The following is a 24,450-nucleotide window of genomic DNA, read 5'->3' on the forward strand; positions in this document are numbered from 1 at the left end:
GAGACACGGCATTAGATGGAAAGCAAAGAATAACACATTGATTTGAGAACTCTGGAGACACAAACCCTCAGCCCTTCTGTCTCACCATCATGAGGTTTGAGGAGATCTTGGATAATGTTGGTGGGTTCTCCAAGTTCCAGTTCCTGGTCCTGCTTATCTTGTGTCTTCCCCGTGCCATCCTTCCACTCCACTTTCTCCTGCACAACTTCATCTCAGTCATACCATCTCACCGCTGTTCCCTTCAGAGTACACAAGAAAATGAGAAGGACAGTTGGGACTCTGAGGTGCTTTCCCTTAGGATTCCCCGCCAGGACGATGGCTCCTTTAGCTCTTGCAGGATTTACAGTCCCCTTCCAGCCTTTAACATCAGCCAAGGAAACCAGTCTGCACCTTGTCCACATGGATGGGTCTACGACCAGTCACAGTTTCTTTCTACAACTGCCACAGAGGTAAGGATGAAAATCTAAGCTCTGTTAGAGTATTTTATCGCAAATGATTAGCACAAGAAAATCTCTACTAAGAAAAACTTCTACTAATAAGAAGGAAAACATTGATTTTTTTCTCTACACGCTGCACTTCATAACAACTCACTGCATTATATTACTGAGCATTCATAGAACAAAGTTACTGATTTATCCAGAGTCTGTTTCCATTCAAACTTAATCAACAAAGAGAGACAAAACATTACTGATAACACAATAGCTGTTGGTTATGATTGACCAAATCTCACTAAAATCAAATTAATGATGTCTGAATAGAACCAGTAATGATCCAGTCTTATTATTGTTAGATTAACACATTTGAAAGGAAACATTAATCATTTTGCACCACTGTGCCCCTCCTGGGCATCAATTCAAACTGAACGTATAGTGTCCCAGATAGTGAATTTATGCATCATTCATACACAGCAAATCCAGCATGTCCAAATTAACACTGTCGGATTTGATTTCAACACTATTAAAGTGTCTATATGGGTCCACACCAGAGAGTGTTAATTTAACTCTTTTTGGAGAGTTGGTACGTTAACTCTGATTTAGTGTTAAACACCAAATCTGTCTGGAGTTGATAATTTAACACTTGGTGTTAAGAGTTTATATATTAACTCTCAAAGAGTATTTTAGTTTAACTACGTAAGAGTTATCTTCTAATTCATTCTAAAAAGCGGGAATTTTACTGTTCTGAACTTCTAGAAATTTCTTTTGGAAATAAACATTTACTAAAAAGATGCAATGGTTTTTGAAAAACATTTATTCTGAACTGTGCACCCCAATTTCAAAACATTTTCTGAAAGATGTAACAGTATACATGTTCTCACTTTCATTAGAATTTTGTTTATCAAAAGGTCTGACATGGTAAATGCAAATAACAGCATTCTCATCACTTATTTCTTCAATACAATATGCATGTCCTTCATTCATCCCTTTGTGGAACTTCAACGCACTTCTGCTCTCCCCCATATTCCATCTTCACAAGCATATCCTGTGCGGAGATCGAATAAAAATTAGTTGACACTAATTAATGGCACAAATAATCCAGTAAACAATTGCAGCCCAGTAAAAAAAAAAAAAAAAGGAATCCTCTTTGAGCCATTACTTGTGTAAAGTATTTTCCCAAAAGACAAGGACACAGGCAACAGGTAATACTGAACTAAATGTAAAACCTCAACCTTTTTCATTTTTACCTAAACCGTGTGCACAAAACTCTGGAGGGATCTAAATGCTAACGTAGAACCCAGTCAGGACGTCTGCTACTGCTGTTTGCTCGTTTTTTTTTTATGGGCGATCGTTTTCAGGCTTCAAGTAGCACCATTACACCAACATTTCACATTCTAGACATTGTTTTAGGTGTATTTGACCAAAAGTTTGACTGAAAATTCACATGCAAGCTTTTTTTCAAGGCTGTGGTATTTGCCCGCAAACAATACCTTTCAGCTAGCTAAAACAGAATATTATGCTATCAGCGAGCAACATGGCTAATGCCTTTCACACAGCTTTGTCTCAACTCCAAAGAGCCACAGAAGTAAAAGCTAATAACAATTGAAACAATCTTTGAAAAAAATGACTTACCAAGCATGGCAAACAACTCAAATATGTAGAGCAAAATGTTCTGAAACGGCTTCACTTCAGCTTCGATTGGAGCCGTGCTGGGGGCGGAGTCTGTGAATTTACTCTGTTGGTGTCATAGCCCCTCTAGGAGTTCAGAGTTAAGAGGTCAAGAGTTAATGTTTCCATTGTAACACCTCCAGATTTGACAGAGAAACACTCATTTTTAACACTCGATTTTAACTACTATCATTTTACACCTCAGAGTTACATTAAAAGAATGTGACTCTGCTTAGAGTAAAATTAACTCTACTTTTGCAAGGAGACTATTAACACCAAAAAATTTAACACTTTTGAATTTGCTGTGTAGCACTATACTAAACTGTTAACATTTCTATTTATTTGTATTTAGGTGTGGAGGCAAAATCACCTGTCTACAATATAGGGAACAATAAATATTTATCTCTGCTACAAATAAATAAAGAAAAGCTATACACACACACACACACACACACACACACACATATAGCTTTTCTTTGTACTAGTGTAGGGTTTTTACCTAACAATATAAATTGCCTTGTGGCAACTGTTGTTCGGGGCCATATAAATGACATTTAATTGAATTGAACTGAAAATTAATATGGCATGACATTAATTTAGCTGGTAGAAATAACCACTTCCTATTTATGCTTACACTTTTATACTATTATACTGTACTTTCATGCTTTTACTTGAGTAAAGAAGCTGAGAGTATCTCAGTTTTCTACTTAAGTGAAGAATATCTATACTTCTGCTTAAGCTAATATCTGTAGTTTTTCTTCTGCTGGTTTTCAGAGATGTAATGAGTGGTTTTTATGAGCCACTGCTGACTTCCTATTTACTTCAAGCTAATAGGAACCCAGGTTCACCCTTGGGTTTCCTTAGCCAGTGTCAAGTAGGCCCATTTAGCAATGGCAATGCCTATTTTATTTACTTAACACATTTCATTACATGTAAGTTCAATGTACTGAACATAGAAGACAAAAACATAAAACCTCTGTAGGTTTACAGTGCCTTAATGCAATGGAAGCAGAAAAACAAAACAAAAAACCCCAAAGCAAATCAACAGCACGTATGAAGTGTAAGCCTGGTTCAATAAAAAACATTTTGAGTCTGTTTCTGAATATGTGCACAGTTGTAACTGAGCTCATGCCTGCAGGCAGCTTGTTCCAAAAGAACAGGACCACAATAGCTTAAGGCACCTTCAGCACACCTAAATCTGATTTTGGAAACCTAATTCTGGAGATCTGCACCTCATGACCTGAGACGTCTGACTAAACTATAAAAAGTGTGCAAGTCAGTCACTAACAGGATTTTAAAAGTAATTCTATATTGTACTGAGAGGCAATGAAGTGACTTAAACTCTGCGGTGATATCAAATTTAAACATACCATTAAGGATTATCTGTGTTGCATTTTGAATGCAACAAATATTTCTGTCTTGTCAATATTCAGTTCTAAAATGTTTCAAGACATCCAGCAGTTAACATCATCATTGCAACTAACATTTGTACACAAATGAGGAACTTGTCTTGGTGTCATGGTGTAAAAATGTTGCATCCTCTCTCATGGTGTGTTCTATCAGTCTGTTTTGCCTCTTGTTGTTTTTTTTATTATTATCATTTTTGTTGCTGCCAGCTGCCAGTTGACTTTCATTATCTATGCTGAGTTTTGAATTTGGGCCACTCTCTACCACTGCCACACATCTATTTTTATGACATAAAAAGACAGACGGGGAAAAAAGGGGGATTAATGGACCAATGCCTGACCTTGAGGAGCTGACTAAATTTTGTAATGTAAAACTGAAACAAACACTTCTGTATTTAGATAAGATGAAAGCCAATAAAGAACCTGACCCCCAAACCAACTGAGTCTTGGAGCCTTTGAAATATAATTTTATGATCAACAGTTGTTAACAGCAGCTGTAAGATCAAACAGACCTAAAAGTGAAACTCTCACTGTTGATCTTTAGGTTATTGATGATTTTAGGAAGAGTTGTTTCTGTACTGTGATTGGACCTGAACCTTGATTAGTACTTAAGACTGTGAGATGAAAAATACTAATTTAGAACAGAATATATATAAAGTTCCCCTCTCGCCCCTTTGGACGGTCTATCCTCCAAGCTCAGGTCTTGTACCAGAGGCCTGGGAGCTTGAGGGTCCTGCACAGCATCTTTGCTGTTCTTAGGATTGCGCTCTTCTGGACAGATATCCCAGTTGTTGTTCCTGGGATCTGCTGGTTACACTCGCCTTGCTTGGGGGTCACTGTACTGAGTGCTCTGATTACCACTGGGACCACTGTTACCTTCACCTTCCACATCCTCTCAAGTTCTTCTCTCAGCCCTTGGTACTTCTCCAACTTCTCGTGTTCCTTGCTCTTGATGTTGCTATTGCTCGGTATAGCTACATCTATCACAACGGCAGTCTACCTCTGTCTATCCACCACTAGTCTGTCTGGTTGGTTAGCCATCACCAGTTTGTCTGTCTGTAACTGGAATTCCCACAGGATCTTGGCTCGGTCACTGTCAACCACCCCAAGGGGCGTGTCCGATTTTGATCTAGGGACTCCAGGCCTTCTCAGCACAGATGTTTCTGTGTACTATGCTGGCCACTTGGTAATCGTGTTCCCTGTCTGTAAGCATCTTGCCCCCTGCTGTTATGTGCTGGATTTTCTCAGGGACTCATGGATGCTTGTTGTCTCCTCCTGGACAATGGTTCTGACACTCACCAGTCCTTGCCCTCCTTCTGCTTAGCGTACAGTCTCAGGGTGCTGGACTTGCAGTGAAACCCTCCATGCATGGTCAGGTGCTTCACTGTCTTGATATCAGTGGCTCTTCTCCTTTGGCCAGCTTATTATCCCTTATTATTTCTTTGGCTGCTAGTTGGATAGGACCGGTCCCTTCTGGGGATTCTTGGGGATCAGCACTGTTCGGCCTTCAGTTGACCATTCTGGGTGTCTCTCATTGACTACCAGCAGGTTGATTTGTGCTGCCAGACGCTCATAGAGAGCAGGCAGCTTCTTCAGCCAGTAGGCATGAATAATGTTGGTGCCTGGTGCTGTTCACCTTCTCATATTAGAGACTCTTTCTTGGATGTCGCACTCAACGCTCCTTCTGTCATTCTTGGGGCTTGGTACCTAATCTCGGATGGGTATCTGACCTGACATCTTGGTTCCCCCTTGCCATAGCATTTGTGTTGTACCTCATTGATCTCCAGCTGTGATAGCAGTTCTATTGAAATTTTTGAACACTGAGCTACTAGTTGTTTCGCAGTCCCTCTAAATGCTGGATATTGAAGATTCCATAGGTCCCACATCTTCTTCATGTAAACGCTTCCACTGGGGTTTTATGCGCTGTTGTCATGTCTTGCCCATTTTAAGGCTTCTTGTTCCAGTAGTCGACTTCTCATCAGTGTTTCCTGGTTCCTCAACAACTGACGCAGAACTTGTTAATCCGAGTGACGATCAAGCCAGTGGCTTCAATTATCTGTCTCTTACGCATATCTGAGGTAGGTTTGGTTTGCATGGGTGGTTTAGCCTAGGGACCCTTATGGTATACAGATGCCCTGGCCAGGAGAACCCCGAGTCTGAAGTTCTAAAGGCGTGTAGTGTTACCAGTATATCTATCTATCAATCTATATGAATGTGATGGAATTAAGGCATGGCGGGACCACAGATTGTACTTATGAGCCATTTATTTAGCTCACATCACACCATAACACACACCAACCCCTGAGTCCCCGTGTTTTAGCTCGGCAAGGCGTGATTAAGGATGCGTCCGACCTCCCTGCACAGCACCGCAGACCACGCCCCACCACATACCCCCATTGCCCAATCGTGGCCGGGGAGCCATCCGGCCGGACCCCCGCGCGCCTCATGCCCCGCCTCCGGCTGCCGAGGTTCCCCACACAGCTCCTCCACCGCTTCCCCACCACCAGGTTGGCAGCAGTGGTGTCGACCACGCCTGGAGCAGCGTTGCCAGCTCCGCAATTCGCCCCAGGTGGCGCCCAGCCTGGTCCCGTAGCTCTTCCTGTCTGTGGCGTGCCTCCGACGACTGTGGCCGCCATTTCAGCCAGCATCTGGGCCAGCTCCTCCCTTCCCTGGCTCCGGTAAGGACCCACCGTGTCACCTCCTGGGTTTCGGCACCAGTGTGGTAGAATTAAGGCACCGTGGGACCACAGATCGTACTCATGAGCCATTTATTTAGCTCACATCACACCACAGCACACACCAACACCTGAGTCCCCGTGTTTTAACTCGGCGGACGTGATTAAGGATGCGGGCACCACAGACCACGCCCCACCATAATGAATTATTTGAAAAACTTTTTTTTTTTTTTCATTTTTCCAAGTTGTCAGCCTTGTGCTTGTGGCAGGAATTTGATCAGATGTGAGGAAGTGCTAAATAAATTTCCAGGAGAGGCTAAGGAATTACCTCTAATGTTATATACGCAAATAATTGTTTGAGCAAAAAAAAAAAAAAAAGGAATTTACAACAGTGTACTACTGAAGAAACAGAAATGAATATAGTCTCTTGACAGATAAATGTAATTCTCTTGGTGTCATTGCTGCCATAATCAAAGGTACTTAACCTGTCATTCTGTGATCACAACCTCAGTTTTTTATCTGCTTGTTAACTGCCTGTTGTATGTTGTATCTCTGCAGTGGGATCTGGTGTGCGACAACAAACACCTGAATCAAGCTCTGGCTACTTATTTCTTTCTTGGGGTCACATGTGGAGCCATTATGTTTGGACAGCTTTCTGACAAGTGAGTTCTTCAGTATTCATTGTTATTTTAAACCCTCAGGATCATCTGGCCCTGTAATCCAAACTGCAGGTGAATTTATACAGTCTATGTCTGAGAAAGAAGTATCAACATGCTTTAAGAAAAGCAATGTAAATAACATACAAACAACAAGCAAAAATGTAGAATATATCCCAGTCGGTGGTTTCAAAGCGTATCATCAGATCTGTAGCAGTATGTTGTAGACAGTCCAGGGAAGAGAGGGGCTGAGCTGTCAACTGACCACCGCCTATTGGTGAGTTCGATCAGGTGGTGGGGAAGGGTGCTAACCAAAACCTGGCGCACCCAAATGTATAGTGAGGGTGCACTGGGAATGCCCGGCTGAGGCCTCGGTGGGCCATGATCAGCACTTCTATTGCTGGGGCTTCTGCACTGAGCTATGGCCACAAGGTGGTTGGTAGGGATGAGAACTTAGCGATTCTGATTCCATTATCGATATCACTTATCGATTCAATTCTTTATTGATTCCCTTATTGATAAGTAAAGTAAAAATGTTATTATGCATGTTAAAAAAAATTCTTAAAAGTAATGCCGTACATTACACCCAGACATACGTTATACTACTTGTTAAGTTGCTTTCATGTTTCTCTGTAAAATGATCTGCAACACAATGTCTCATAAATACTATTTAACAATAAAAAAAACAACAAGCTACAGCCCCACACATCAACACAAATCCCAACACACATCTTTCTCTTTGTATTTAGGTATGAACACAAAGCCGACAGCCCAACAAAACATGAAAACCAGCACAAAGACACTTCAAAGCAATCACCACAGTGTTTCTACTTTGGACACATGAACATGTAAAAACAGAGGCTGTAGCCTGACTGCTCATCAGTTTGTTACCTGTTTAAGTTCAGCAGCGGCTTCATGGCAAATGACGGCTCACTTTATCACAGTGCTGGGCTGGGCTCAGCATTTACTCAGCTTTAACATCACTCTGGATTCTTGGCGTTAGCATGCTGTCTGTGCAGGTGCTTGTGAAGAGCCGAAGTTGTGTTAACAGTGTAAGGCAGTTATTTCTGTCCTGGAGTAGTCTCCACTTTATCATCGCCCTCTCATCCTTTTGTGCAATAAAATTAAGGTAATGTTATTGTGGTGCAGGGAGCAATCAGGCAGAAGAACCAGTCGTATCAGGCTTGGTTAGCCTGTAGGACTTCAGAGGCAGCTGATAGGCACCAGCAGGCCAAGCGGAACACAGCTCAGAAGGTTAAAGAGTTGCTCTACCAACAATGTGTACAGTGCGAGTGGAGTGTCGCTGACTTCAACTGAGGATACTGTGGAAGGCGGTGGAAGGAACACTTTGAGGACCTCTTTAATCCCACTGACAGAGGGAGGAAGCAAAGACTTGGGACGAGGGGGAGGACTCAAGCATTACCTGGGGCTTGGTCCCAGAGGCAGTGTGGCGGGGTGTTTTGTGGCTCAGCTACAGGGGAGGGGTTGGGTTCCCTATTTCAGTAGCTGACAATGCCCAGAGGAGAAAGCTGTGTGGTGCGTGCGAGCTGAAGAGGGCAGCTGAAATGCAGATGGTGGAAGATTTGGCGGTGATGCACCAGGAGCAGGTGGCTGTGCATAGTGAACAGCTAAAGAAACTGCAGGTTCAGGCAGATGCAAACGGTTTCATCAAACCTTTTTGGTCACTCTGGCTCCTGCCAGTGGTGCTCCACCAAATAGAGGAAAGCGACGATTCAGAGGCTTTAGTTGAGATTTTCTAAACCAAAGTGAGAGGTGTGCCCATAACTGGGCAAGGAATGGGCCTTGACACTGCTGTTAGGGGAGGTCCAGGTAGCCGTGTTCACACCGAACGCGATGGACGCGAATAGAGCGTCAGGTTTACATGTAAAGTCAATGGAAAGGCGCGTTGACGCGCGATTGCGGGTCCCGCGAAAATTCGGAAGCAGATTTGCGTCGCGAAAACGCGAAAACGCGTGAAACGCGCGTCAGTGTAGCGCGTCTGGCGCGTTTGACTCGCGAATAAAACCACGCGCGTGAGTTTTTGTGTTGCATTTTGTGCATACGCGCGTTTCGCGTCTACCGCTCGAGTTGGAAAAATCTGAACTCCAGCGTCAAATCGCGCCGCGACAACCAATCAGGAGCCTGGTGACGTGGCTGTTACCTAGGTCAAAGGGGCAGATCCAGCCAAAGCCTTTCATACTTCAATGGAGGGGAAGGCTAATCAATGCGGTAGCAAACAACTCGGAGCTGTACGACACCAGCTGCTTTCAGTACTGAGACAGGAATAAAAAAGGCCGAGCTTGGAGGAAGATGTGTAAAGAGATCGGGCAACCTGGTAAGTTCATTCATTTCTCTTTTGAAAGTTTTCACTGACCCGGGGAAGCCGCACAAAAGCTAGCAAGCCACCGCTATTTTCCCACTGACGTACAAATACCGTTCTGCTTTTATGCATGTTGTCATTTAGGAATATATTTTATTGTTTATTAATAAACAGCATACAGTGGTCCCGCTGTTCATCCGTCACTGCTTTGCTTTTTCGCTGATTTTTTATTGCACAGTACAGCATTGCATTCTGCAGCCTGATTGACAAATCTGCTCCGTGCCGTGTCTCCTGCGCTTGCCAAATTTATCACGTTTGGTTTTGATAACCATCGCGTCCAATAGAAAAAACAGCACAAAAACACCCATAACTAAGACCCTCATTCGGAAATAGACACCTGCACCGTGAGGGAAAAAGGCGCACGAAAGTGGCGGGCAGATGAAGACAAACCGCGGCATAATAATACTTTTACGTTTTGCAATCTACAAAGGTTTGCACTTTGAGAATCAATTGTGAGAACTGTGACCAGGGGCTAGTTATTCTGAGAACCCCTGCAATAAATGAGGGACCACTGTCTACTCTACGATTATTATATCCAACCTGTTAACATTTAATACTATATTGATAGAACCAACTGATTCTGCAGCAGAGCATCCCCAGTCCCTGAGCTCCTGCTGCTGCACCCACAGATATGTACAGCAAGCACTGATACCTTTTTAGTCGGTGGGATTCCCTTGTGATCACCTTTACTAAATATCTACAACCAATCTGATTATATCCTGTTATTGTTTTCTTTTTTTTTTCAATGTTGAAATTAAAATCTAGTAGCAGCCTTCTCATTTCTTTGTGTTCTGTGCTTTTTTACAGGCCCACAGAGGAGGACGGCTCCGAGGCAGATGAGGGACGGGTCCCAGGACGGTCCATCGGCGGTGGAGCTGGCCATCCTGGAGTCCCTGAAGAGGCCACACCAGTCTCCAATGGAGCATTTCCTCCTCAGCCTTGTTCCTGCTCTGGAGAGCAGCTGGGTCCTTTTTATTCCTGTCTCTCTGTAAATTCTTATATTTTATATATTTATGTTTAATGTTTTTCTGTTTGAGACTTTTAATATTATTTCAAATAAATGTTTATAATGACTAATGTCTCAGTTCTACTACACAGCAAATGTTGGCACACGACTTGACACATGTAGAATTTATTTCATATTATACTAATGACAAAATATACTAATACAGTGGGATGCAAAAGTTTGGGCAACCTTGTTAATAGACATTATTTTCCTGTATAAATCGTTGGTTGTTACAATAAAAAATGTCAGTTAAATATCATACAGGAGACACACACAGTGATATTTGAGAAGTGAAAAGAAGTTTACTGGATTTACAGAAAGTGTGCAATAATTGTTTAAACAAAATCAAGCAGGTGCATCAATTTGGGCACCACAAAAAAGAAATGAAATGAATATTTAGTGTATATCAATGTGTGCGTCTCCTATATGATATATGGGGTGCCTTTGTCTGGATGTGCTTCCCATCCAGAGCTGCACAGCACAGAGGAAAGTTCCAGCGCTCCTGGAATCCCTCTGTGATGGACCGCCAGTCTCCAGGTGAAGGCACAGCCATGAAGTCGTCCACTAGACAGTCCCAGATGGACGTCGCTGCCTGGGGGGTGATCTCGCTCACCGTGGACACACCGACTCTGAAACTGAATGCGATGGTCCTGAAGGAGTCCCCGGTGACAAGGAACCTGGACAAAATTGTTCAAAATCAGTATTATGTGTACTTTTACGCTGCTGCTCTGCTCTCCACAGTACATAGAGAAGGGAGACTCTCTCTTCAAGCGCTAGCTCGATAGCTGCCATCTTGCAAAGATACCGGTCTGGCACAACTCCCTCCCACATTCCTCCCACATTTCCGGTTCACGCGCGTCAAATTTTGACACGCGATGGATTTTTCTTGGACACGCGTTGAGACGCGAATGTACACGCGTCAAATTAGGGGCGTTTTATTCGCGTCCATCGCGTTCGGTGTGAACACACCGTTAGCCTCCCTGTCATGGTTAGGGCAATCTTGGGCTGACTGGATCTCTCCCCGGAGGGCCATCGCCGCTGCTTCCGGGAGGATCAGACAGGGTTCAAGGTTCAAGATTCTGTATTTGTCACACGAATAGTTATACAAGTATAACACACAGTGAAATGTAACCTGACACGCTCCTCGACATGTGCAAAAATGGGGGGGGGGGGGTGTAGAGGAAGAACATTATATATATATATATATATATATATATATATATATATATATAAACACCCAGCACGCCCATGCGGGCGGTTTTATCCTTCAAGCTCGGGTCCTCTACCAGAGGCCTGGGAGCTTGAGGGTCCTGCGCAGTATCTTAGCTGTTCCCAGGACTGCGCTCTTCTGGACAGAGATCTCCGATGTTGTTCCCGGGATCTGCTGGAGCCACTCGCCTAGCTTGGGAGTCACCGCACCTAGTGCTCCGATTACCACGGGGACCACCGTTACCTTCACCCTCCACATCCTCTCGAGCTCTTCTCTGAGCCCTTGGTATTTCTCCAGCTTCTCGTGTTCCTTCTTCCTGATATTGATCATATATATATATATATATATATATATATATATATATATATAGTATATACATTGGGTGAATGTGCAGTAGTAGCAGCAAGCAGGTGAATTCTGTACATTAATATGAATAGACATCTGACTATTTTACAGGATAGACAATATAAACTAGAGATGGCACGATACCACTTTTTTATGTCCGATACCGATACCGATATCATAAATTTGGATATCTGCCGATACCGATATGAATCCGATATAGTGTTTTTTAATCAACAAAACTGTTTTTTAAAATATCTTGCTGCATTTTGCAAGTCTGCAAGTTCATACTCAAGTTTAAAACAACAACTACACTAAAGCTATTCTGTTATACCTGTATACAAAAAAAATATTTCATAGTTCAGCAATACTGATCAATCTAATAAACTTAGACCTACACCATCCTCCCTATTCTGGTATTTTAAAGAGTACTTAGCGTAAATATTAAGCAACCTAACTAATAGGGTTCCAACTCCCAGCAACAACAAAAATAAATAAATAAAAAATAGGGAACCACCCCTCACGCTCCACCTCATGATGCTTAATCAACGTAATCAACCTTAATTTGATGCAGTGTGAAAAAAAATGCACAGAAATCAATTATTTTTCAAGAAATATTAAATAGATTCAACATCTTTCTTCAACAAAATTGCAGACTGCACAGATGGTACCTTCCCAAAGGAAAATGTACTATAGCTTACTAGGGTATATATATTAGACTTAATAGTCACTATATACAGTAATGGACTTCTATTCATTTTACATCAAATTAAAACTTTGGGTGTCAGATAATTATTTATTAAAAGCTAGACATTTTAAATGAGAATAAGAAAGAAAAGTATGTCTTTGTGCCCCCTTTTCCCAGTTAATGCCCTATCGGCCCCCCTGGCTAAACTTTGCTAGATCCGCCCCTGCACAGTTACCAGCCGTCAGCTACGTAGAAAAAGATCCTCGAGTAGAAAGTAATATTAAATAAATTCTAACAACAGCTTATCAAGCTTAAACGTGCTGCTGTTGTTCAGCCGCTGGTTTGCTCTTTCTGGTGCAAAGTGGACCAAAAACAAACAAGAGACAGACTCGCAACAGAAAAGCCGATCAGCTGATTATTAGCAGTTTCACGATTGAAGTAGCAGCCCGAGAGCGAGAGGCAGTCGCTCGTTAAGCTTAACGTGGGAATGCTTTACAAACATTCAGAGATGGACTTACACACTTGCTTTACTTCTCTCGGGGATAACTTTGTCGGAGATGAAATGCCAGGTTGCTAGCGAAGCTCCAAATGCTATCCAGACCACCGACAGGTCCCGCATGCCACAGCCGCTCTATCACGTGATGCATACTGCTCCGACGTTCTGAGGTGAGTTACGGCGTGTTGCAAGTTTTGTGAGGTGCTTTCGTGATATTTAATGGATCGGATTACATTTTTTATTTTTCTCCGATATCCGATCCAGTAATTTAGGTCAGTATCGGACCGATACCGATACGTAATATCGGATCGGTCCATCTCTAATATAAACATATTTAAAATTAAAGGAATTTGAAATGTACATTGTGCCTTGGTTTAGTGTCTGGAAGAGAGTCCTGTCTCAGTCAGTTATAGATGATGTGAGAGGGCGGGTGTTTCTACCCGCCCTCCCGGGAGACATGCCCCTCGCTAGGGGCTGCATGATGTTGCAGGCAGGTGGGTGCAGCCAGGCCCCACACCAGGAGAAGTGTGACTGCTGGACGTGGTAGTACGAGAAAGGTTTGTTGAGTGGATGGCCAGCTGGTGATAGCAGACCAACCCCGCCCTCCTGGCCGCGAGGCCCTCGAGATTGCTGTAACCCAGTCAGACGATCACTTGGCAGCGCAGCTGGCACGCGGCAGGAAGTCAACTATTTCCAACTCCAAGGAGGAGGTTCCATGAGGCTTCCCCAGCCCAGCCAGCTGCTGAGCACCAACACCTTCCTTCTCCGGTAGAGACCTACTCTATACCTGGGCTGCATGCAAGCCCTGATCCACCTAACCCTGGTTCACCTGGGGCAGACAGTAGACACAGTACTGTTTGTCATGGTACTTGTCACGGTATAATAGTAGGCACGGTAGTGATGTTATCCATATATGACAAATAAAACTTAAAACTGAAACATTTCACATAATAACAAATGGTTTACCGTCTCTTCTGCTCCTGACCCTTCACTTAAGCTCTGCAGCCTGAAGTCCTTCTTTTACCTTTGTGAAATATAGTGGTCTTTCCATGTAGAGACGTTCTGAGTGATGCAGAGCCAAGAGCTATTCTTGAGTGTAAACAACTGAATGGGTTCCCTGCCACAGTTTTAAAAATGTCCAAATAGTAGGAAGAGTCATACTACTACTATAATAAATTGAGCAACCATATTCAAAAAGGTTGATACTTAACAAGGTAATAAAACACGGAGCTGCTGAATCAGATATAGTGAACTGTGCCACAGACAGTGAAAAAGTACTACACTGCTCAAAAAAATGAATGGGGCAGATTTCATTTGGGAAAAAAATGTGTTCGATATCTAAACAGATATGGATTGGGTAATATGTTGGAAATGAAAGCATGCCCCAATGTTTAATGGGAATGAAAATGATCAACCTACATACAGCTGAATTCAAAGATATCCCAAAAATCAAAGTGGAAAAAATGATGCAGCGGACTATTCCATTTTACCAAATTTATTTTGCAGCAATGCAAAATAGTACTCAGTAGTACAAGTATGCATGCACGGTGCATGTTCCTCATGAGATGACAGATGCTGTCATGCAGGATCATCGCCCAGACCTGGACCAGGGCACTCCTAAGACAGTCTGAGGTACAACCTGGCAGCATTGGAAGGACTGAAACATAATATTCCAGAGGTGTTCTGTTGGATTTACATCAGGCGAGTGTGGCGGAGAGTGGTATCAGTTCCTCTAGGAACTGTATACTCTTACCACATTCGGCCATTGTCATACACTAGGAGGAACCTAGGATCCACTGTACCAGTATAGGGTCTAACAATGATTTCATCCTGATATCTAATGGCAGTCAGGTTGCCTTTGCCTAACCGGTAGAGGTCTATGTGTCCCTCTATGGATATGCCTTCCCAGACCATTTAATTCAGCTGTAATTAGTTTAGTTAAAATTATGGCTTTATAACAATTAGATTGACACAGATATTTCTTCATCTAAGCAAGGCATTGCACTACGTCATTGTTGTCCTGTGACTCATTATTACAACCAGCCTTTGTTCAGACAAAGTCAGCTGCTACTGCACTGATAAGAAAAACAAGCATGTCTGCTTATGTTAGGAAGTGGAAGGGAGATGTGGAGGGGCTTGGGGGTAGGTCCAGATTGTACTTAAGTAAAAAAAAGTCATGTGGAGACTGTTTTTGTAATCACTGACATGGACTTATTAGGTAACTAACATTTTGGGATTATTCAACATGTCACATGAGACAGACACACACACACAGAGCTCATATTTTGTGTGATGCGATTAATTTTTTAGAATCATTTTTGGTGCCACACAATCAGTAAAATCTGGCTGATATCATAGGGACTCCATCCATTCATCCATCTGTCCATTCATTTTCTACAGAGTCACATTTGTCATATTTCATGGTCTATTGATTTTTTTCAACTAATTAAGTAATTTCTTGATCTACAGAAGACACGCCTAACAAGTGACATTATAAGCCGCATTGCTGCAACTGTAAGGTCCATTTAGTGCCATGCTAATGTGTTTAATCTCATTACATGACCTTTAATGCAAAAAAACGAAAATGTCCTTGGAATGTAAAAAAACCCAGAAATTATCCTGCAGTTCTAGCTCATCTAATACAGTTGAAACTCATTGCTAAAATTTGTATGTTGCAGGTTTGGTCGTAAGTCAATGATTCTGGTGTCTTTCATTGCCTCCACGACATTAGGAGCCACTTCTGCCTTCTCCACTTCCTACACTATGTTTGCAATCTCCAGAGCAGTCTGTGGTGCAGCCCTCAGTGGGATGTCAATCATTGGTGTGGTCCTCGGTAAGAAATTTATGAAACACAAAGTCTAATGTCCATTCACTTAAATTTCACTTAAATACATTTCTACAGTACCCCTTTAATCAGTGTAAAACCTGCTGTGAAGTGTTGTGCAATGTTTTTTGTTTATTGGATATTATTCTTCATAAAAATATAACTTTTTAAATCATATCAACTCTTTCTTTCCTTCAAAAATATGTTTCATCATTATGCATTGATTTGATCGTTAGTGGTCTAAAGAGAGAGAAATGTAACGGCAGTCTGCAAATGCTTTTTGTGTTCTATTATGCAGAAGGTGTCTTTTGGCACTGGTGGGTGAGTGATGAGAGCAATATTAGCCTGCTTTTAGTCGGAGACCTACAAAGTCCACGTTAGGTTGGGAGTAGCTCTGGCATACTGTGTAATTCACAGGTTTGTCAGCCAGAAAGATGTGATATATATGCCCTTGCTCACCATTCCTCTTTTCTAGTTCTGAAATGCCCCTCTGAGTTTTTTCCAGTGTTTCACAGTACCTGTCAGCATTTCTTGTGGTCCCAACAGGCAGAAAGTCACCAACAATATCCCCTTTCGGTCCGAAAACACAGTTGCGCAATGCCCGCACTGCGCACACTGTGCATAAGCATTCTCCATAACACCGCGCGTCCACACGTCGCCCGTCAAACTGTCACTCTCCTGCAAGACTTCGGTTGGAAGTTCATCGCCCGCCTACCCACCCTATAGTCTGGACTTTGCACCCAGTGACTACAACCTGTTCCGAACGCGATTCTGCGAAAGCAGCGAGCGGACATGACATGGGCATTGTAAAACTCCTACAGCGCCTGCAAAAATGTAGAAAAATAATTAAATGTGTTTACCCACACCATCTCATTTAATGTTTTTACTTCATTTTCATCATTATTTACATTGTAGATTCTCACTGAAGGCATCAAATTTAAAAACATATTCTACATTTTCTCTTGCATTTCTGCAAAGTATAACTATATATTTTTCAGACATTGTCAGTATTTGTCTTTTGCAATGTTACGTTTTTTTTATTAGTGTGTGATCAAACGTGGGACTTTGCAGGACTGCTAGATTATTTTCTTTTTTTAAATATTTTAACTATTCATTAGTGAGACATTATTTGATGTAACAAAGACAAGTAAAATTTCAGGCTTTTATCTTTAATAGTTTTTGAGATATTCATGTTGAAACATGACCTCAGACACTTTCTTTTACTTCCTCCTCAGGTATTGAATGGACAGATATAAAGCACCGTACCTTTGCTGGTACTGTTATGAGTTTATCTTGGAGTGTTGGGAACATGTTTCTGGCCCTCCTGGCCTACTTTATACGAGACTGGAGGCATTTGACTTTAGCAGTGACAGTGCCCTGCATTACTGCCATCATTCCCTGGTGGTAAGGAGTTTCCATTTCAATACTAACAGAAAACATGTTATTGTCTGTGTGTTTTTAAAATCCAGTTTCTTCTGCCTCACTTCAGGTGGCTTCCTGAATCAGCCCGGTGGTTGCTGGCTAATGGGAGAGTAGAGGAAGCCAAGAAGTATCTGATTCAGTGTGCTAAAGTCAATGGGAAGAATGAATACATATCCAAACTGGATAGTGAGGTGAAGCTAATGTTACTTGTGTGCAAAATTAACATCTACAGCTATATAAGGTTTAGAGTAGCATTTCAAATACGATTGCTTTTACACTGGAAAAAGCATCAGGATGTTGATGTCTGTTAATCAAGCTTTCAATCCCCCCAAACCATTTTTAACCTACAATCAAGCTTTACACCTTAGTGCAATTGTCCAAAACAAAAAGTTCACAAAAGGCACTGGAACTCCAGAAACAGTTCAGAGGGCTCGCCTGGAGGTTTGACGGCACAAGTGCAAAACAGAGCAGTTCAAGGGCCCGTCCTGGACGTTGACAGCACAGGATTTCAGGCCAAAACATTTTAGGAGGCTGACTGCATGGAAAAATAGTTCAGGAGGCCAACTGTGGAGCCAGCGCTGGCGGCAGAGCAGTTCTGGAGGCTGACAGCAGAGCCAGTAGCAGTAATGAGACAATCCAGGTTGCCAGCCGTTAGGGAAGCGGCGACGGCGCAGGTGAAGCAAGTCCAGACGAAAAAAACAAAAAAACAAAACAAAACAAAAAAACTTTTTTGGTTTATTGTACCAGGTTTATTTTTTTGGCAATTTTGCATATGTACTATGGATTTTATCATACATATTATTAACAGTTGTATTGATGCATAGCAACTTGAAATGGTCCAAAAACTTTAAAGAGTAGCTCAATTAATATTGCAATTACTATTGTTGTTATTCAATTAATTTTAATAAAATGGTGTCAAATCACATCAGCAGGTGCCTCAAGGCAAGCCAAATAAACCTGAATTAAAAGAAAATAGAATTGAATTCAATAGTTAATGGATTTGCTTTTCTTGCAAAAGATCTCTAATTCAAGAACAAGAATAGACACGCTCAGCACCAGAAGGTCACAAGCTGAGTGTTTCATCCAAGGGGTATCTGGCATCAAATCTGTGCCAATTCAAACATATCAATCCATCTACTGTGGTGACCCCTTGGGAAATAAGTGAGCAGCTGACTGCACTTTTTAAAATACATATTTTTACTTTTCCGTACTGCAGGTTCTGGTGAAGGTGACGGTTTCTGAGGTGGCTGAGAAGAACCACTCCTATCTGGATTTGGTCAAAACACCTAAGCTGAGGAAGATCACACTTGTCTCTGGATTCTTCTGGTATCAAGTCATTCTTCGAAAGCACTACTTGCTACTGTTGTCATTTCATGTATTTGTGTGTTTCATTTTGTGTTGCTGAACCTCCAGGTTTGCTGTTGCTTTCCTGTACTATGGGATTAGTTTCAAGATCTCAGGTTTTGGAGTCAATATCTACCTCACTCATTTCATCTATGGTGCCATTGAAGTTCCTGCCAAAGTCTTCGCCTTCTTCATCTTGGACTGGATTGGTCGACGAAATGGCCAGGCGTGGTTTCTAATCATAACAGGATCTCTGATTGGAATAAACACATTCATTCCTCTAGGTTAAATAACTTCCCGCCCTATTTACACTTAAAGTAAATGAGACTTGCAGACCTTTCTTTATTTAGTTAGTTTTAGTTAGCTTCATAAATCCACTCCAAGGTTTCTGATACCTTACACATCTTTGATCTGTTTCTTGCTCAGAGTTCTCTGTGCTTCGTACATGCATTGCTGTTGTGGCAAAAGGTTTCTCTGAGGCAGCTTTCACCACCGCATTCCTTTATTCGGCTGAACTCTACCCAACTGTCCTCAGGTATAACCCCTTGAGGGTTCTGAAGCATCACCATTTAACATCAAGTGCGCAGAAATAATGCTCTTTTAGTTACAAATTTTATGCAGTAAATGTACTTTGTGATGCAGCATTAAAACCATAGTTCCTGGTTGTGTTGTTGGGCAGGCAATGTGGTATAGGTTACACCTCGTGTATCTGTCGGATTGGGAGTTCCCTGGCTCCACTGATCATGCTGCTGAATGATGTCTGGCATCTTCTGCCCCCTCTGATCTTTGCTGGCACTGGAATTATCAGCGGCAGCTTGGTCTTCCTGCTCCCCGAGACACTCAATGTCCGTCTGCCTGAAAACATTGTTGATGTTGAAGAGGGAAGGTACGGTATAGACAAGACAGCAAAAAAGCAAATCAGAGAGTAACATTCAAACATGAGTCATAAGTTAAATTTAATCTCAAAGTATCTGTATCCTGGAAGTACTTTATTGCTATGTAATGTAATGTGTATGTGTTAGTCCCCATAGGGAAATAGTTCCTCTGCATTTAACCCATTCACCCAGTGAAGCAGTGGGCAGCCACCAATGCAGCGCCCGGGGAGCAGTGTGTAGGGACGGTAACTTGCTCAGGGGTACCTCAGGGTAGCCGTTCAGTGGAGTTGAACCCCCGACCTTCCGATCATGGGGCTACCACTCTACCTACTGAGCTATCCCTGCCCCAGTGCAGAGCAGGAATAGCTCACCATAGACATAAACTGTGAACACATACCAACAAACAGACCAAACCTGCCTCACTGTCAAGATATTCAGTAGGGATGGGAATAAGATAAGAAATTAGCACTTTGTTTCTGTTATCGATATCACTTAGGAATCCAACTCCTTATCGATTCTCATTGGGTTCTTATTGGCTGTGATTCAAAGCAATCACAACAGTTATCCTACTTTAGAAACATGAACAATTAAAAACAGAGGCTGCAGCCTGACTGCTCATCAGATTGTTCCCTGTTGAAGTTCAGGGTCTGGCTTCTGGGATGGGGTCACTCAGCTTTATCATCACTTTGGGTTCTTGTCTAGCTTAGTGTTAGTATGCTGTCTGTGCAAGCGCTTGCAAAGAGTGGAAGCTGTCCTAGAGCAGCAGCGCTCTTGTTCTTTATGCAAAAGAAATCAGAGTGGGGTCAGAATATCCACCTTGCAGACTGTGCCACTATTTTCCTCCTCTGGCACACAAACTGAAATCAGTTGATTGTAATACAAGTGCAAGTGGAATCAATCAGCAATAAGGTTGATAGTGTGGAGATCAGGGAAATATTTTACTGCTACTATTCATAACCATTATCATTAACCATTGCATTAATTCTTATTCTCATCAAAAACATTGATTGAAGCTGTTGGCATTATGTTATAATTTGTATTACTGGTGTTATCATAATCACGTACTAACCTTTTCATTACAGGTGTAGTTGTAATCATTTTATATACACTTTGCATTTCTGTGTTTATTTAAAGAATTGAAGCTCAGTCAGGTAGTTGAAGGTCGTGAACTTTGTTTGGCGCTATGATCAGACAATACATGGTGTAAGGGATGTTGAGCTATGGAAAGAACACGCTTACACAACTCATATTTTACATTCTTTTATTAAGCCTTGAGTAGGGGCATTTTGGTAAAACATTTATTCAATAGATCACACGTACTTTTAGTTAAGATTATTACACATACCACTGAGAGCTTCTGTCTGGGAAAAGGTTAGAAGCGCCAATGGGCGGGGTGAGGCTGAGTGCGTTGCAGGTCGACATACACACACAGACAACAGTTGGGCTCATGTTTAGGCTAGGAGTTCGAATAACAGTTTGCAAATGCCTGTAGCTGCAAAAGTATGCTGCAGGAGATAAGTGAGAGTCGGCACCTGGCCTCGAGACGGAGTGAAGGCTCTTTCCATATATGTCGAAAGTCGTCAATATTATTGTATGTGAATTGTATCTGTTTGACGCATGAGGGGGCGTCATAAACCAAACCCTGATGGTATAAAACAACCGTTTGTGTATTATTGGGCGGAGATCGATGCTGTCTCCGGGCAGTGTTCATCTCCCCACGCGTGTGTTCATTAAAATCATTGTTTGATCGAAGCTCTTCTGGACCATTATTGTTTTTGTGCTCACCCTCAATATCTGAACCCGTAACAATAGGCATTCAGAATGACAATTCCAAGGAACTGAACTTGGTGCCCTTTTATTATATTTTGTTCTTGACAAGTACTGGATTTTGTTAAGAAAAGTAAAACATGGAAAAGTCATGTCAATGTTGCTGTCTTAAATTACTGATGCTTTATTTTACTCTTAACAAATGAGAGAAAAAAATGACTGTTTTTATCTGTTTTTCTTTTCTATGTAGACACATGCAGGACGATGCAAAGGAAGATGCAGAGATTGAGCTTGTAAACTGTACAGAGGCAGCAGCATCGAAAGAAGACTGATCAGCTGCTGGCCAGAGAAGACTTTCTTTTTGATGGTTCTGGTTCATTAACACATGAATTATTGCTCACTATTGGGAGTTTACAGACTAGTGACTATTCTGTTCTGATCTTCATTTTGACCTCATATTGTTTCAGTTAGGACTGTTCAGTACAATATAGCATGAAGCATCATTTGTCATTTTATTGTTTCAAGCCTTGAAGTCTAATTTCAAAACTGTCAACCAACCGCTACTCATACTCAGCTTTCAATGTGCCTAATGTTAATAACAAACACTTGTCTGAGGTTGTCTTTCCTGGTTTGTTCTGTGTTCCCTGGTACCACAGTCTCATCTGCACTTGTCTTTTGCTTTCCATGTTCCCCTGTCTGGTCCTCTATGTTAAGTTAACCCTTGTTTCTCGTTCAGTCGCATCTTCCTGTTTTTTTCCCCCCAGTAACTGTGGCTTTCTGTGACTCTTGTTGTGTTTACTTCCCCTTTCTCATCATGTTTCTAGTTACAGCTGTGTGTTCCACCTGGTGCGTCTCCTCTTATTGTCCTGAGTGTATATGTTTTTTTATTGTCTGCACTCCATTATATGGAAGAGGTGCTCTTTAGAACGGATACACACAGGCTAGAAATATCAACAAACTCTGAGGCACTCTCTTTCAAACAGACTCTTTTATTTTCACAGAATGGGTATAATTAATTCAAAAACAAACAAACAAAAAAACTGGATCTGAATCTTTTCTAGTAGTGTTTCATCAATAGTGATCTACCACATATGACATTCCACCAATAGTTTCTACTGTTGGGAGAGGTGGGATTGAAAGAAATTGAAGATGTAATGAGCTTACCTCTAATTACATCAGAGAGAGGGTAAAAGAGTTTAACATCCAACCTTTTAAAGTGATAATCAGTGCTAAAACAGTTTATCTATATGTGATTTTGCTAACAGTTGACTGTTTTCTGATCAAAAATCTAATCAAAGTAAATGTAATTATCATGTTGAATGAGACTGTCTGTAGACTCCTCTTGTTAATGTTTTGGGCAAAGCAGATATTGTTGGCACAAGAAAGCATTCGGACCATGAGCTTGCTAAAACAGGTTAAAAACAAGTTAAACACTTTATAGTCTGTTTAAAGTCGTATCATATTCTATAAATCATGTTTGTGCTGGATATCCTGTGAGCAATAAAAAACAGTTGTTCATGAGCACCGACACACAGGTCCATATCTTGATTTTTATATAAAACATAAAATGTATAAGCGCCCAAGAAGACACCGTGAAGGCTTCCTGGCCATCCAGTGAAACTGTTGGGAAGACAACGTTGGAGAAACGTGAAAATTTTATTTGTACTGTATAATCTGCAGATTCTGACAGAAATCTGCAACTATCCTTTGAAGCACCGCTCCTCTCTAAAACAGCAATAAGGATCATTATTAGGCCATATGTAAATAACAAAATAACTTTATAACTTAAAGCAAAATTGGGAAATGTAAAGTCCGAAACAAGTCTTTATATTAAGGCCATTAGTCAAACAATACTGTTTGGTCTGGGTCTAAACAGAGCGCGTTGTGTGTGACGTCTTCTTTTGCGCATGCGGGCCGCTTTGAGGGTTCACACTAGAGCGCGTTTGCTGTCATATTTTATCTGTAGTGGGAACAAGCAAAAAAATTGGATTTGATCAAAAAATCGGAATTGAGCATTAAGACCTGCAGTGTGAACGTAGCCAAAAAGAAAAACCCTTGTCTCCCCTTAGTCTGCTATCAAAGGGTTAGAGTTTATCCACAATCTGCATGCGCAAACCATCTGCAGGCCTCACAGCTTTCCTGTTTTCAGATGGACATGCTCTCAGAAACAAAGCTATGAAACTGAAAAAAGGTTTCGGTGACAAGAACCAGTTGTGGCAACAAGATGGCACACACACACTATGTATTAGTTATACACACACATAGACAAAAATCAACAAATCAAAACTTACAATGCCCTCTTACAATATTTACAATAACTAAAAACTGTGTAGTTAGGCTTTTAAATGTTTTCTAAAATAAGGAATTGTAGCTAGTTCTCTATTTGCATAAGGCAGTTAATTCCACTTAAAAGATGCTCTAAATATAACAGTTGTTCAAAAAGTTACTTTTAACTTGAGGAATTACTAAATTCCAGTTTGTTAGAAATCGTGTTGCATGATTATGTATTTCATCTGGATACTGCAGTTGAGCAGAGAAACAAATGTGATGTGCTTAACAGTATTGCTTTCTTTATAAATAAAAGTAAGCCGTAGTGTAATTTAGCTTGTACACGAAGCCAGAAAAGTTTATTATGCATTTGATCAATACTAGTGTAGTATGAACATCATAACATTACTCTGGCCGCCCTATTCTTGTCACGGCTGCGGCAGCAGTCGTGTGGGGTTGAAGGGAAAAGGACCCAATCGTAGGCCCTGATGATGCAATGAATGAGCTTTATTTACATGATGTGATAATACAGAAACTAAGAACAAACCTAAACTGGGACAATCTAACCAACAAATATAAAACCATAATTCAGAGGGAAAACATGCTATGATGATATGGTAGCTGCCTGAAATGATGGTGGTTTTCCTTTAGTGCGAACAACTGCATGTCAGTTTCACACTTGGTCTAACAGTCCGTCACTGGTCTTTCAGAGCCGTGAGCTTCTCTGACATGTTATCAATTTTGCACTCAACAAGCACAGTCTGAGTACTCACAACCACCGTGAGCTTCTCCAAGATGTTATCCAATTTTTGCTCAGAGAGCATAGTCTGAGTGCTCACGACAGCCTCGAGCTTCTCCAAGATCTTACCGTGCTGCGTTCAATGATCCCATTTTGAGAAGTTGCGACCCGTCCCATCGTTTCTATCACAGCGGGCAGCCTTGTGGGAATTTGAACAGCTGATTCAGCTTTCTTTAATCTGCGATAAGAA

The 24,450-nt window shown here is 41.6% G+C and overlaps 1 protein-coding gene across 1 annotated transcript; it reads left to right on the forward strand.

The window, feature by feature from the left end:
• Window positions 1-22,714, forward strand: slc22a7a (solute carrier family 22 member 7a). The gene is made up of 10 exons (XM_085275951.1): window positions 1-449; window positions 6,742-6,845; window positions 15,640-15,794; window positions 17,021-17,189; window positions 17,275-17,398; window positions 18,424-18,533; window positions 18,621-18,835; window positions 18,978-19,086; window positions 19,231-19,437; window positions 21,444-22,714. Exons 1-10 carry the CDS (start codon window positions 90-92, stop codon window positions 21,523-21,525), a joined length of 1,635 nt encoding a protein of 544 aa, XP_085132077.1. The 5' UTR covers window positions 1-89; the 3' UTR covers window positions 21,526-22,714.
• The last annotated feature ends 1,736 nt before the right edge of the window (window positions 22,715-24,450 follow it).

This window comes from Mchenga conophoros, linkage group LG6 (genome assembly GCF_057382185.1).
Source record: "Mchenga conophoros isolate Kocher_MC1m ecotype Shallow Benthic linkage group LG6, M_conophoros_male_GT1.1, whole genome shotgun sequence".
NCBI lineage: Eukaryota > Metazoa > Chordata > Actinopteri > Cichliformes > Cichlidae > Mchenga > Mchenga conophoros.

Excerpts from the sequence above, each read along its gene's own strand:
- slc22a7a (XM_085275951.1), top strand. The coding sequence starts at position 90 with ATGAGGTTTGAGGAGATCTTGGATAATGTTGGTGGGTTCTCCAAGTTC. Across the intron at positions 17,190-17,274 it reads ACTGCCATCATTCCCTGGTG|GTGGCTTCCTGAATCAGCCC; the intron begins GTAAGGAGTTTC and ends GCCTCACTTCAG. Across the intron at positions 19,438-21,443 it reads GTTGATGTTGAAGAGGGAAG|ACACATGCAGGACGATGCAA; the intron begins GTACGGTATAGA and ends TTTTCTATGTAG.